Source organism: Larimichthys crocea, chromosome XXIV (genome assembly GCF_000972845.2).
Source record: "Larimichthys crocea isolate SSNF chromosome XXIV, L_crocea_2.0, whole genome shotgun sequence".
NCBI lineage: Eukaryota > Metazoa > Chordata > Actinopteri > Sciaenidae > Larimichthys > Larimichthys crocea.
This window is the reverse complement of record NC_040034.1, coordinates 14,689,337-14,705,296: the sequence shown is the minus strand read 5'-3', so window position 1 is coordinate 14,705,296 and position 15,960 is coordinate 14,689,337. Positions and strand designations below refer to the sequence as shown.

The window sequence follows — 15,960 nt, the reverse complement described above, 5'->3', positions numbered from 1 at the left end:
CTCTCACTTCATTTTATTTTTATTTTTACCTGAAGGTCAACAAAGACCTCTTTTCTAAATTGACTGAAGGGTATACATGGCGAGAAAAGGTAGAAACAAGATCCGGAGCTGTCAGCTGTCAGCGGGGAAAAAAGCCTGAATAGGAATTCACAGCAGCGCTGTCGGATCCACTCTCCTTCCCTGGCGCTCTCAGGCATTTTCCCCCCGCCTCTGCTGGCTCCCGTTCTCGGCTCTTAATTGGTTATTTGGTCTGGCTGTCAGGCTGTGTTGGTGGGATTGTTGTGAGGCAATCACAATTCCTGAGTCACGACGGTGAGTTACCCCCCTCCATCTTTTCTTCTTCTCCCTTTCTTTCTGCCCACCTCTCCTAGTCACGCTTCAATGCAGGTGCCTGCCATTTAGTGTCGATGAAAATCGTCCTCGGTAAGGAAGCTGCGTTGAGACGTAAAGTGTGTTTCCATGTCCACATGTCCCTGAGCGTCCAATCATGTTTCTTTTCCTACGGCTCTTTGGCTCCTCCACCATCTCATCGAGACGCACATGAGCCTATAGCCGTACAGCGTGTGGGTGTGATGAGAATTAACTCAGCACTTGGGTGGCTGTGTGTGGTACTCGGCTGCACAGGTTTCTAGAGACCCCGGCGGGCCTCCCCTTTCCTCCAGCAGATATGAGTCTTATCTGTCTCTACAAGGCTGCTCTCCCCTGTCTGGATCTACCATTGGGCTGTTTGATGAATATGTCGCTCTGATATCCTTCAACCTCTGTTTCCTTCTGGCAGTCTGCCCTGTCTGCCTCCCTGGTGCAATATGGAGTTTTCCCAGAGTGTGTATCTGTAAATGAAGGCTGACTGGCACCGTGTGGGGCCATCATCGGTGTCTGAAGTACATTTTGTGTTCTTCAATAAGACAGTGTGTGTAATGGCTTAGTTACATGGGTGGTATTCTCTATTTGTTTACGTGCTGCATGAATGTTGACCTGCACGTAGATGTAGATGCTTACAAAAATGTTGTTTCAGCTCAGACATCGAAGTAGATATAGTACGTACTCCAACAGGAGAAAGTATAACTTTATACTAGATAAAGTTTGGTAAATGGTCTGTACATATATAGCGCCTTTCTAGTGTTCTGACCACTCAAAGGTCTCATTCACACACATTCATACACTGATGGCATTGGTTGCCATGCATGTCCTAACTGCTCATCAGTATTAGGAGCTAACCATTCATGCACGTTCACACATTGACACCTTTGAGTGAATTATCTGATTGGTGGACAACCCGTTCTACCTCTTGAGCCACAGCCGCCCCCTCTTTAAGATCTATCACAAGAGTGATGAGGCCTTTTTCCCCTAGCGGTGTGGCTATGATCCCTATGTGGCTAGGGATCACAATGATGGTCCGTCCAACCACCTGAAATATCTATTGCATAACATTTTCTACAGACATTCCAGATAATTTAGGATTAACCCGTAATTAAGCGATAACCTGAATTTCAATACTTTAATTTGCCAGTTCTTTGTTTTACCAAAAACCTGCTGGTCACTAAGCTAACCATCACTACAGTGCTGCTTTGCCAGCACGCTAAACTAAAATGGTGAAGTCATACCTGCTAAACAACAGCAGTGTTCACAACACTGTGAACATATTAGCATGCTGATGTTAGCATCCACTTCAAAGCACTGCTGTGCCTAAGTACATCTTAACAGGGCTGCTGATGCAGCTGAAGATTAGTTTTGATTATTAATGGAGCACAGCGTTTATTGTGAACCCAGGCAGTGTGTGTTTATATGTACAGGTATGTTCATTTCTAGTGTGTGTGTGTTTGTCTTGCACTCTCCAATCAGAATATTGGTCTCTCCACCAGTGCAGAGGGAGTCATTAAGTCCCTTCATAATTATCATCCCACATTGAAAGACTGGAGCACTGCTGTGGGCAGTGGATCACTTGAAACAGGCTTAGCCCAGACATACATAGAAAGACATTTTCCCCTTCTGTCTCCTTTTTCTTTCCACTCCCCTTAAGTCTGTCGCCCTCACATGATCTATACTGAAGGCCTTCTCTGGAGTGACCGAGCTATAATGAGCATGCTGATGAGTCACGGGCTTATTAATGGCAGTCTTGATTGTCTGTGGGTTCTCGGGGAGTGGATGGGGGGTGTTATGGGTGGTAGCTCACACCAGTTTCAGAGTAGAATGACTCAGACAAGCGTCCGCACGCTGCTTGAGAAGTGTGTGTACGTGTGCGTATCGATGCCTGCCGTGTCAGAATGAAGGGTGTATCGACCCATGTGCATTGCTGTTCAGTCTTTAGTAGTTGCTAAAGTAGATGCACTTAAATGCTTGCTCATGCGATACAAACACACACACACACACAGGAAGGCAGAGAGTGCTGAGCAGCTGTTTCGCCTGGCATTTTGTCCATCCTACCGTTGTGTGTTGCTGTGCAGCGGATTGGAACCTGCTATTACTGGCACTTATCATCCTCTGCTGATTTCAGTGACTGGCCACAGATTATAATGCTACATCATGTCATTCACTTGGAACAAGTAGGGGCTGGTCATCAAGAGGCTATTTTTAACACAGAAATCACATTATAATTGATGACTTATGCACTGCAGTCTAGCAAAGCGTGGTGCTGTTTAAGAAGTGTTGTGCTTGGGTAGCTTGTCAGGTAAGACACTGGTTTCTGAATGTGCACACATATTTACCGTAGCGCTTAAAAAGCATGTATTATGCAGTGGCAAGAACAGTGTAATATAGAGAGACTGGAGAGGTTTTTCCCCCCACTGCTTCTGTTTTTTTTAAATATCCCAGGGAGTAGAACAGAGAGGCTGATAATAGTTCATTTTCTGCCACAGTTGCTCACAGACTACAAAACCTTACTTGCCACAGGCAAGACTTCGCAGTGTGGGGCCGACGGCTCATGTTAATGTTCCGTACTCCAGGCAAACTAGTCCAATGTAACGTAATGTGGATTATCCAGTTTCTGTCTGTAAATGGTATGACGCCGAGTTCTTCGTGGGGTCTCGCATAGCAAAGAAGTACGAAGCAGACTTCTTGTGAATGATCAGATGTGTAAAATGAGACGCTCACCTGCTCCCCGCTAATACACGACCACTTGGGATCTCCTGGCATGTCCCATTTTCTGGAATTGACATGACACAAAGCTGCATAACTGTCAATTATGGATTTAGAAGAATAATGTTATGTGCTATAATGCTATCTGCTGGGATATCCAGTTAGCCTTTCAGATACACTGTAAAGTCTTTGAAGCAAAGCCAATTAGCATAGAATGCATAACTAAATCTCTATAACACTCTTAGTATACCCAGGAGAATCACTGACCGTGCTCAGTGTAGAATTATATACATCATTATTTTATGCAGCTATACAGCTGAAATAATTAGTGGTGAATAGTTAAATGAGGGGGGTAAATGACTTAGATCTTCCATGTTAATAATCCTTGAGAATATGTTTCTGTGCAGATATGTGCATGCATGCATGCTCACAACAAGTGTGATCCTCCTTTTATCCAGCTGGCTGTTATAATCCCTGAGCTGCCTAACCTAAATACACCCCTTTCTTTGTGTCACCCCCTGCAGAGTGTCGACACAGTGTGCACGCTCTACCAGTCGTTCCAGGAAGGGGCGGGCTCGGGCCCCGGAGGTTTGATGGACAGCGCAAAGGAACCTCCTGTAAGGCAGGGAGGGGGTGCCACGGGAGACGACACCCTGCTCAGACCTTGCCCTAAACATATGAGTGCCACTGAGAGGTTACGCAAAGTCATCCAGGAGCTCGTGGACACTGAGAAGTCTTACGTGAAGGTGAGACTGCAAAGCTTTGCTTCTGTCATGAAATATCTCAGAAGAAGCCAACATGAATATTTGATTCAACTCGTCCACGTTCTTTTTTACTCGTTGGTAATACAATAGTATTATTATATCCATTTTTATTTCACCCAGACAAAAAAAAGCACCATAGTATCTTTTGAAACTAACCCGGGAGCTACTCCACATTCACATGATGTAAAACAATACAATCACTGGCAGCTGCCCAGGACTTAAGGGAAGAATTGAAAATATGGGGGAAGATATGATCTTTCTTGCTTTCTTGTTGAAAGTTAGATGAGTACATTCATACCATGGTAAAATATAAAGCTGGATAGCTTAGCTTTTTTGTGATCTAAAACAAGAGAACAATTAAAAGCTGTTTCCTGTGTCACAGTTAGAGCTCCTCCTTCCCTCCTCCTCCTGTCTAGTCTAGTGAGTCTAGTTTATCTTCCTCCCGCCCAATCATTTTGCTGCCCTCATGTTTTCCAATACGACCTTTACCTTCCCGACGCACATTAAGGAGCGGCATTCATGAGCTTCTTGACTCTGCGACACTTGTCATTGCAGCATTTTTTTCCCCTTTTCTTCTTTATCTCCTAATTTTTCATTAAGTCCCTTTCCCGTCCACCCCTCTCTTTCAACCTGCTGTTGATTTGTAATTGAGGGAGGAGATTGTCTTCCTGGAGTGCCTTGATGCAGGCCTGCTCACTCGTATCCATGCACCACTAGCAACTGCTTGGGGAGGGGACGAGGAGGAGGAGGCGTAAGCTCATAAATCAACCTAATGAGAGTATCCCCAGTGATACCAAGACAAGCTACAGCCACATTAAAGTAGTGGGGGGGAGATGAGGGGAGATATGAGGGAGAAGATGGAGGAATGAGGTGAGGGACTGTGGGAGGGAGAGTTGGAGGTTATAAAGCGAGAAACTAGAAGTGATCTGACGATGAAAGGGATTTTAAAGGACAGACAGGTTAAGGAATGAGCTTTTGAATCCTTATGACTGACCCCCTGTATTTTTTGTGTGTGTGCAGGACCTGGCATGTTTGTTTGAGATCTACCTGAAGCCTCTGCAGAATGAAACCTTCCTCACACTGGACGAGGTGAGTGTGTGTTATCATGTCAATGCTAAACGTGATGACAGGTGTCTGTCCTGAGCGGTGCTGAGCCTAAATAGAACGTCGAATTCATTGAGTGTCGATTACCCGGAGGTGATGTCGATGAACTCTGCTCTTCCATATCTCGCTCATTACCACTGTGACTGGCTGGAGGACAAATTAGCATCCCCCTGCACTGACCTTCTAGCATCCCACAGGGACACACCACTAAAGCCAAGCTTAACTGTAAACCCACCCTTCAAGCATTCATCAAAGATTCACACACCGCAATGTGGCTGATTTCGGTGCATTAACAAAATGGATCTCCCATTTGCAATTAAACTGTTGTTGCGGGTTCCTGTGTCAACATATGGTAGTAGCTGCATCTTGCTAATGTCCTCAGCCCTGTGTGCGCTGCTCTGTACCAGGCGTGACCTCAAACACAGGAAGCCTCTCCCGAGATATGCTAGTCGATAGGCCACTGAGCACCGGGGCAAATTAAAAGGCCATTATGGGACAGTCGGACGTGTCCTGACACAAAATGGACGAGGGCATGTTAGCCCCCCGAACAGCTTTTAATGAAGGGAAGTGTTGACTCTGGTTATGTGTGTCGGAGATGGTGTGTTAGACTGCACGACTTTGTACGTACGTGTGTGTGTGTGTGTGTGTGTGTGTGTGTGTGTTACACTTGTAGCAGCCCCATAGCTTGTCCCTAAGTGCTTTTGTCAGAGATGGAGCCATCAGACTGGAGGTTTTATAACACTCCAGGGTGCCTGTCTGACTGACTGTTATGAATTACAGGCACTCTTGGCTTTTCTTTTTTTCTTGTAGCCTCATATTCCTTCACTTTCTCCTTTCTCCCCCTCTCACTCTCCTCTCTGCCATTTTCCTTTCATACATCCTTATCCATCACCTTCTCACAATTCCCTGCTACCTCTCCTTTCATCTCCTCTTTCTATCCATTATCCTACAAAAACCCCCGTTCTCCTCCTCAGATGGAGAGTCTTTTTGGCAGCCTGCCAGAGATGTTGGACTTCCAGAGGGTCTTCCTACAGACCCTTGAGGAGAGGATTGCTTCCTCGCCTGACTTCAGCACCCTGGAGACGCCCTCACAGTTCAAGGTGAGATGCACGCACACAGTAAAATATCACATTATTGATTAAAATGTCCAGAGATAGATTCCATGGATGAGTATACAGAATAACATTATTTTCCAACCAGGTGATTTTAGCAACTACTCTGAAAGAAAGGCATGATCTTTGAGGTCTTGACGGTTATAAATAATTGTGGTGGTGTGACAGGAGTGTTGCCAGCAGATTTATAGGCTTGACATGACAACGCGTGGGGTCTATTGATCGAGGCGGCGGTTCACTGGTTGTATTGCGAGCTGTTGAAAGCTGGTGTGCTCGAGAGGGTTAGGCGAGAGGGAGATGACAGAGGGGTTGTTTGAATGGTCTCCCAAGAGAAGGAGGACAGAGTCGCCTGGTCATGTTCTGCCTCTTTTCTTTTCTCTCTTTGTACTTATTCGGCTTTGTGTAGCAGCACTCTCACACTCTCCATCTGTGTGTGACACTCCTGTCTTTGTTTTTCCTCTCACACCCTCTCTGTTTACAGAAGCTACTGTTTTCTCTCGGGGGTTCCTTTCTCTACTACGCTGACCACTTCAAGCTCTACAGTGGTTTCTGTGCCAACCACATCAAGGTCCAGAAGGTCCTGGAGAGAGGTACGACACGCGCCTTCACACGCATGAAGAGTACATTTGTGGCATGATCACATGCTTACTGTACAATGGGAGATTGAGAAGTAGCAGATTAAAGCTAATCCAGTGATCCACTCCCTGCCACATTCAGCTTCCTTGCACCTACGTTGCATCAGAGACACCTCACGGCACTCAGTGTTGAAGGTTTGGCCTCCTCTCTTGGGAAACAAATCCATTATATAAAGAAGTAAATGTTCCAGGTGACTGATTCCTCTCCTGTTTACCGCAAAACCCTGATCCATCTTCATCCGCAACATAATGCACACACACACACACACACAGAACGTAGTTGGGAGACACCTTTTATTTTGTGAGCTATGATCTCGAAACAAAGCCTATTACCTGTTTTCCAAGCAGATGAAGTGAAAACAAACGCATGTATTAATACACAGACTTTGGATAACCTTGTCCGCTAACTGCAGATATGCGACCATAACAACATAAGAGCCTTAATAATTCCTTGCGTCCCCCTCAGCATGTGACAGAGTAGAAATTTTAAAGTTGATTTATGGCTGTTAAGACGCCGGCCTTTGCTGCCACTATTTGGGAACGCTGCCCAGCACTGAGAAAAATGTAAGAAGATTGGCTTCTTTGCTGACAGGGGGGGCAAATTGCCCCCTTGTGCTGCTTAAATCTGCCCCATTAGTAATATTGTGTCGGATATTGCTCGGAGTAAGCAGCAGGATGGATATTTAATTAGATTATAAAGTAGAAAACTTTGATGGTTATCAAAACTCTGGTGCGTGAAAGAGTTGTTTTTTCTTAAATATTTTGAAAGATCATGAAAATGATGTTTAATGATACATTATGCCACCATCAGGCTATAAAAAGCCTTTCCTGCAATCACGCCCTCTTATTACTTTTATTAAAAAACCTGAATCTGTGATCCAAACGTAAGCGGAAGGCTAACCGTACTACCCAATCAAAGAGTGGACCCTTTGGTTTTGTATGGTCAAAAATGACTGACTGTCCTTTTCAGACAGATCTTGGCAAAGTGATTATTCTCCAAGTCCTTCAGTCTGTGGGCAGTGCCAACTCAATGCAAAATGACTCCAAATGTTCCCGTGCCAGTACTCTACTTACAGGGTTCATACACCCTGTCCTTTCCCCAAAGCTTTAAATGGTGGGGTGTAAAGTATTATAGCTGTTCACACACACCAATATTAGAACATGTAGCTAAATAATTGCACAGTACAGATAAGGATGGGCAAGAAAAACAAGGTGATCGAGTACATGTTTGGCTCAGTGTGACGTGGAGCCTGGTCACAATCAGCAAGGACACAGAAGAGATCTGTGGGAGTTTGTCAACCCTTTAAGTAATTATATGCCCGTCTCTGCCATCTTCATTACCCCTCCTCTCCCTTTCCTATCATGCCAAGGGCCCTGGGTTGCCTAGTTTCTCTGTTTATTTGTCGACTTGTTAATTGCCTGCCAATTACTCTGGGAGGTGTCGATGCTGCTGCCTGTCTGTGGCTGGGAGTGCTATAATTAATACTTTAATGGCCCCCCTCGGTAAGCGCGGTGGAAGCAAACTGCTCTGGGAAAATGTCATCACCTTTACAGAAAGCTCTTTCTGTATTATACCTGCCATTTCACACTACACTCTAAAGTCCCCCCCCCCAAAAAATGACACTGTAAATAAGACCGCTTTAGTATTTAAGTAACTCATCACAGTTCTGCTCACTTTTCTTTTACTTTCGCTTTGTGGAAACACATTGTCTGCAATTTATTACAACACTCAGCTGTAATGTGCTGATTTAAATAGATTCACCTAAATACTGCAGTGGTCATGGTAGGTCGAGAAGAAGCCTACACTACCCCCTGCTGGAGGCATCTTATTGCACCACGATCCTGCACTACCATGCACAGGACTATGTCAGATTACAATAGAGAGCCACACATCTCTCTCACGATGTATGCATGAGACTGCCAGAGTACATCAGGAAACACAAAGATGACAAACAGCTGAGAGATTCATCTTAATTCGGCTCGTGTTTGTTTTTGTTTTCCAGCTAAGACAGATCAGGCCTTCAAGGAATTCCTGGATGCGAGGAACCCCACCAAGCAGCACTCGTCCACCCTGGAGTCCTACCTGATTAAACCGGTGCAGAGGGTGCTCAAGTACCCCCTGCTGCTCAGGGAGCTGGTCTCCCTCACTGACACAGACAGTGAGGAGCACTACCACCTCACCGGTAAGGAAAGGACAACATATACATTTACACACTCACCCACACATACACATGGGGAGGATGTGCTAAAAATGTTTTCACACGTGTAATTTCTGTGTCATGCCATCATGAATGGGAATATTAAGTGACAAAGACAATGAGCAAACAAAATCTGCTACTGTAATACAAAGCACCCACATATACAGTTGACAGTTGATCCTTGTTAACACTTCATTCTGTTCTTGTCGCTGCAGAGGCTCTAAAAGCCATGGAGAAGGTGGCCAGCCACATAAATGAGATGCAGAAGATCTACGAGGATTACGGCTCCGTGTTTGATCAGCTAGTTGCCGAGCAGACCGGCCACGATAAAGAGGTAGACGCACACTTCACAATTCTATTTCTAATCACAAAGCGTACTAAATATATTAAAAGTTCAGAGTTTCTGCTACAATAAATACTTCTTACATTTAAAACAACTTAAATCCAGTTAACTATCAGTACATCAGAGCGGAGCTGTTTATCTTAAGTTGTTTTCTCTGCATCGCCTCTAGGGATTGAATACATTTACAAATTGATGGAATACTTAGTTGGTAACCACTGCATAAATATTCATAGTGAATATTAAGTAGTGTTGTGAAGGGGACTGTATGTTTTCAACATATTTAACAGCTCTCAGATAAAGGTTTGCTTGAAAATCAGCTTTCATCCCATGTACAAACACTAGTTTGTAGTGTCTGTGGAAGCCTATTCATGGCCTCAGATAGTTAGTATGTATCTCACACAGCAGTGAAAAGCCAAAGTCTGGCTTGTTGTTCTCCCGCTGTCGCTGCTTCTCTTTTAAATTCTCTCCTGTGTGTCTCTGTCAGGTCACAGAGATCTCTATGGGAGAGTTTCTCATGCATTCCTCAGTGGTCTGGCTCAATCCACATCCGTCGCTGGGCCGCATGAGAAAAGACCCTGAAATGACCGTGTTTGGTGAGTCTGCACGCTGCCACCATTGTTGTTACATTCTGCCATACTCCAGCTGTTCCAATTTAAACTCAGTACTTTTTAAATCTCAAAGGTTTTGGGCAGAAATGACCAAACCAAATAGCAGACACTTCCAATATTGGATCCATTCTGCTGCACAGCCACAGTAGCACTATTTCAATATCCGTAGCTGTAGCACTGATATACTTCAAGCCTTCAATCTGGCATCTAAAATGCTCCTGTGGTTTGCTCTCCTTTAGTCTGTTTTCCCCAAGAGGCATTCGCAGGCAAAACTAAGACCCTGATGTGTTCTCTCTCACCAGTGTTCAAGAAAGCGGTGATATTGGTCTACAGGGAACACAACAAGCTGAAGAAGAAGATGGTATGCATTGTATCTGTTGCACTCATTTACTCTCACACGTCACGTGTCTTTGGTGTGAAATGTAGCATTTTTCTTCTCTGTGATGACCAGACGAACCATCGTTCAGCCCATTCTCACGGAGATTCGGATCCATTTAAGTTCCGTTGGCTCATCCCGCTCTCTTCGCTGCAAGTCAGATTGGGAAATACTGCAGGTAAGAGGCCGGCACACTGCCACATTATCCCCACTAAATCACTCACAAAGTACATCCACTAAATCTTTTTGTTCCTTCTCCCCCTTCATATTCCTCTGCACACACACACAGACACCCCTAAGCTCATTCTCCTCGCCCACACACATGCGTATACATCTTCTGGCATTTCTATTCAGCACCATCCCTCCCTCCTTATCATCTTCTGAAACCATAAACCATATTTGGACTGTGTGATTAAAAGCCTCTCCTTTATTTCCTCGTTCTCTCAGGAACAGGCACGGAAAGCAGCTGCATCTGGGAGCTGATTCACTCCAGGTCTGAAGTGGAAGGCAGGCCGGAGACCGTCTTTCAGCTGTATAGCAGGTTAGAGATCAATCTTTCAGGTGCAATTAATCTTGATTAATACGAGTATGCATTCATTGATTCCTTAGTCTTTTTTTTTTTTTACTGCACTGCACATGTTGTCCAACCAGGCAAAAATAAAAATGATCAGGTGGTCAGACAGGCTGTAAACAAGCCAACGGTTTAGCCAGATTATATAACGCACTTTATTTGGAGGCAAAGCCAAAGTGAGTATGCTCATAATGTTGGTAATCTCTGCACAGGAAAACTACGATAAGTACTACTATCTATCCATCCTTTTTTTTTTATTTATTTGTTTTTTAAACACAGTTCCCCCTTAGCTTTCTTTTTTTTGTCTTACAGTTGCCCTTACTGATATAAAGGATGGTTGGTTGCAAAAACATACCCCAGTACTGATAAACTGAAATTATCTTAACCTTTTCAAATATGTAGTTATTCCCTCAGCTCCAACTCATGAAGTCAAACCAGTATTTAGGATGGATGGATGTTTACCCAGCTTAAAGCCACTGAACACCCAAATCCATGAAAGCCTTCTAACTGTGTAATTCAGGATCTTATGTAGATAATAGTAACCATCTAAAAGTATTAGGAATTAGTTTCAAACCACATTTGAAATATCGTTACGTTTTTGTGAGCTTACTTGATATTGGGTTTGAATTGGGCGTGGTTATGTCTAGACAATTCTCATTTAGTCTGCCTCAAAACCAGCAGCAGCAAACAGGAGCCAAAAGTTCTTAAGTACTTGACTTTTTAGTGTAAAAAAAAATAAAAATCAACACAAGCTGTGAAGGAGGACATTTCGACACAGTTTTACTTATTAAACAGAAAAAGACAACTGTACACTTCTGTATTCAAGTTTCTCTTTTTACCGTACTAAGATTAGATTCATTGCCATGTTACGTCAAGTCAACTTTATTGCTGCTATATGCACAGGACATGCAGAGAATTTAAATTACGTTTCTCTCATATACCCGGTGCAAAACAAGCTATAAACATGAAACTTAGATAAGATGAACAGTTTAAATGTAGATGGAATAAAAAATAAACATGACAAAAACTTAAAATCACTTGAGCATGCCGATGAAGACATACATGTATACACCACATTATTGGGACAGAGAGGAGCTGCGGCATCCACACAACTTTTCAACAAAAAACTCTCACAAACTGAAACAAAACTCTTAGGTTAGACTTTCCACTATTCAAACAATCACCAACACTGGTTTGGTTGATAAAAATCAATTCACTGAGTGGGATGTGAAAATACTTGGGTAAAATAGTTGTTTTTGTTGAAGGAGTTTGGTCTGGTGCCTTTGAAGAGAGCGTAGATAACAGCTACAGTTCCCCATCAGAAAGAGCTGTCTGACAGCAAAGCAGTGAAAATACTCACACACTTAAACTGGTATTGACTTTTTCTTTCCTTCTGTGGCTAAAATATGTTCCCTCGTCCACAGCAGCAGCTTAACTTGCATGCCGGTACTGATGAGTTAGATGTCAGTCAAAATCTGCCATGTCTTTACAGCCTTGAAAAATGGTCTGAACAGCAACATGAGCTACTTTTGAAGTCAGTTTTCAGTCAGTTATGAATGATTAATTTGGATTAGATTCATGTGGATGCTTAATGAGTCGCTCAACTTTGATATCCTATATGCATTTTTACTATTTCAAGACACTTTTCCAGAGACTCTAAAACAATCAAGCCCATTTCTTCATAGTCTATTTGTAAGAGTACGACTGAAGCATAATAACTTCCTTAAAAACATTCTGAAAAAATATGCTCTATAATCCTCTATTAAATTTGCAGCACTTAATACAGCATAGCACAAAGATGCAGGAGGAAGTTATTTGCCAGCCTGTCCACAGTTCTCTCTCATTTTCCAAAATGTCAAAACTGCAGCGATGACTCATAACACAAAACAAAAGAATGTATTTTCACTAGAAAAATACAAAATGTTTCACTTTGTCCTTTTTGTAGCTCAATCTAATATCAAATCAATAATTGTGATCCATTGCAATCGCTATCTGCTGCTGTTTTAGTATTTAAGGGTATACAATACATGCAGATGGTAGTGAGAGTGAAGTCTGTGACCAAATTCGTAATTCTCATGACACACTGTTAAACTGGGATCATTCCTAATGAATTAAGTCACTCATTTCACTGGAGACGTGAAATCTCACCAATCCCCTTAATCTATATTTAGCCTTTGATATCAAGTTTAACATACCCTGTGCTCATGTTACTATGGTTCCTCTGCTGTGTCCTTCTCAGTGTGCCAGAGAGCAAGGTCAACATCATCAAGGTGATCCGCTCCATCCTCAGGGAGAACGTGAGGAGGAATATGAAGAGCGAGGGTACGTTGGAGAGGGGCTGTAAGGAGCGCCTGGTCCCCCTGCGCAGCACCCTGCCCTCCTCTGCAAGGCTAGGTGAGTGTTCAGGAGCATTCTCATAAAAATGCAAGGAGTGGAAGGAAGAAGAGATTTCTGTCAATTTAAGTTCTACAAACAACACTTGACATTTGTTTTGAGTACTTGGCGCTGCTTCTTTGGAAAGTTTCCTATAAAAACACGTCCACATAGAGCGGATGAGTGATTCTTGCTGACTGGTATTTAGCCTTTAAGATCATTCAGCTTTAAAAATAATCAACTGTGTAATGCAAAGTATGCACGTACTGCTAATGCTAGAGGGGCTTATGGTGCAAGTGTTGAGCTCAGATAAGACTGACATTTCTGACTCCCATCTCCACATTTGTTACTAGGTTCCTCCAGGGCTTCCTGGTTGTGTAAGCAGCCATTTGGAGATCTCTCCACCCAGGCCGGGAACCTCAAGCTGGGCCCAGACTCAGACGAGGGAAGCCTGAGCAGTGGAACCTACAGTTTGTCTGGGGCTCCTCCACCTTGCACCTCCTCTGACTCGCATATCCTTCCTGTCCTGACACCTGGCTCCAACTCGCAACCCCGCTCCACCTCAGCTGTGAAAGAGTCAGATATTTTAAGTGATGAGGACGATGACGGCTTTAGTGAGGGGGGGACGAGGACTGACAGTGGAGACAGCAGTTCCCCAACTAGCGCCATCGAGGCTCAGTTCCTCCAACTTCAACTCTCAGAGGACGCTGTGTCAAAATGTGCACCGGCTCCCTGTGTTCAGCCTGAGAGAGTTGGGGACACTCCAGAGACTGAACCCAAACTGATGCGAGGGCATTTCAGTGCTGTTAAAAAGAAGCCCAGCAGTTTCAGGAGGAGCCAGGGTGCACTGTTGAAGATGAAGGCTCACAGCAGGTCACTGGACAGCCAGGCAGATGCAGCATCGGCTTCAGGGGTAGTGGACCTCAACACATTGCTGGAGAGGGAGTTCAGCGTTCAAAGTCTGACTTCTGTAGTGAATGAAGACTGTTTCTATGACCCAGCTGAGAGCTGTGCCACTGACTCTGGAGATACCACCCCTCTTAAGGGGCTGGATGGACATTAGCAGAACTATACTGTACCCAGGCCACAAGTTAATGGTCACGGAAGGTGAAATGTGCTGACCAAAGCCCTCGCGTCACAAGAGGGGCGGTTGTGAAGCTGTGCCTCAACTCGGAAGTCTGTTTAGTAAGCCACACACCAGCCTGCTAAAAGTTAGCCGTAAATTATCTGTTCTAATGGAAGCCTATTGGCTGACAGACCCAGTTTCTCCCCGCAGAGAGACGAAGCGATGTGATTTCTGTCCCAATGATAATGACTGCAATGAATCTGCCAAGCACTGATGCGTTCCCGCGATCTCCTCAGCTCTCTGGGCTTTGCCTCATCCCAACAAAACCGTCTGAGTGACGTATTCCATCCGTGTGTTCCCTGCAGCTCATGCTGATTGGCAGTTTTTATTTGGATTTTGACCTTTTTCTATGAGGAAATGGGGAGAGTGTCCTTGGTCTGTCAGTCACAAAAAGTTTAAAAGGAGTCTACAGTGCATATAGAGCAATGGGGGACTTAAAATGAAAGTTTGAGTTTGTTGGGTCTTTGTGCTACATGTTGCTTGCCAGGCAGGAGGCTTTCATACAGTGTTCAGGCTTGGTAAACTATTCATATGTATTTGGTTTCACAGAATCAACTACTATAAGTCACCTCTTATTATAAACAATGTTATCATTAAAAATGAAATGAGGCACTAAATCAAGACCCACCCAAAGAGCCACATCTGTCAAATCAGACTTCCTGAGAAGAGATTGGCCTAAATAAATAAACAAACAAACAAACAGGAAGGACACAGACTTTCCAGACTAAGCCTTTTTGCTGTCTTTGGTGCACTAAAGTACACTGTTTGCCTATATATTTTTAATATTTTTTATTTGTACAGGTTTTAATGTAATTAATGCTGTTTTTATTTATTAATAGGTTTGATTATGTATATCTTAGCAATGTAACTTTTTGGGTGAAGGCTTGAACCGATGGCTAAAGATTTGGTCCATTAGTAAATAATAATAAAAAAAAAAAAGATGCAATACAGCTTGACTTTTTTTTCCTTCTTCCCCCACTTCATTTAACATGTAGCCTACTGGATTTTGGTTGTCTTTCCCTGAAAATTGAAATTTCCAGTGTATGCACTGGAAAGTGTTTTTGAGAAATGGCTGCTCGATTGAATGATTCAAACTGCAATAATGTTTTAAACCCCAATGTTTTTGTTTGTGTGTCCTGTGTATATAATCTTTTATATCTTTGAGACGTTTCTGTATTGTCTTTATACATACTTGACACTGTACAGGTAAGAAACAAGGCAGGAATTTGCGACAAATGCAGCTGATATTTTTGTAAAACGTTTGCCATAGCATAAAGTACATGTTGAGGTACTATTTAAAAAGGCAAACCACTACTACATTCTTTACCTTCTCAGTTCAACTTTACCATGCCTTTAATGCTAGCATACCAATGAATGTGAATGCCCCATTCTTATGAAATTGTTTTATAAATAAAAGTTTTATCTGTGAATGATGCCTGGAGAACAATGCTTTCAACTTTCAGCTCAGCTGTCAGTTCACTTTTACAGATCCTTTCTGTGCTATTGACAGGTAAAGCACTGCTGGGAAGTAAGTATCTTATCTCAGGCTTGGTCCCTTGCCACCAGTCCCTGATTAGCTGTCATAAGAAATAATATATAGTCCATGTATTGGAAGAAAATGTATATCTTCAATAAAAATATCTGACAGAAGTGGGGCACAGTTACATGACGAAAG

The 15,960-nt window shown here is 43.4% G+C and overlaps 1 protein-coding gene across 3 annotated transcripts in view; it reads left to right on the top strand.

Moving 5' to 3' along the window:
* The window catches only part of tiam2a (TIAM Rac1 associated GEF 2a), a 67,906-nt gene extending 52,191 nt beyond the window's left edge, over positions 1-15,715 (top strand). For all 3 annotated transcript variants that reach the window (XM_010731267.3, XM_027274677.1, XM_027274678.1), the window contains 12 exons: positions 3,600-3,821; positions 4,860-4,928; positions 5,918-6,043; positions 6,537-6,645; positions 8,694-8,873; positions 9,104-9,222; positions 9,716-9,824; positions 10,142-10,200; positions 10,291-10,393; positions 10,663-10,756; positions 13,026-13,180; positions 13,513-15,715. In XM_010731267.3, the coding sequence (XP_010729569.3) occupies positions 3,600-3,821; positions 4,860-4,928; positions 5,918-6,043; positions 6,537-6,645; positions 8,694-8,873; positions 9,104-9,222; positions 9,716-9,824; positions 10,142-10,200; positions 10,291-10,393; positions 10,663-10,756; positions 13,026-13,180; positions 13,513-14,222 (2,055 nt within the window). In that variant the 3' untranslated portion in view covers positions 14,223-15,715. The remainder of the gene's footprint in view (positions 1-3,599; positions 3,822-4,859; positions 4,929-5,917; positions 6,044-6,536; positions 6,646-8,693; positions 8,874-9,103; positions 9,223-9,715; positions 9,825-10,141; positions 10,201-10,290; positions 10,394-10,662; positions 10,757-13,025; positions 13,181-13,512) is intronic.
* The last annotated feature ends 245 nt before the right edge of the window (positions 15,716-15,960 follow it).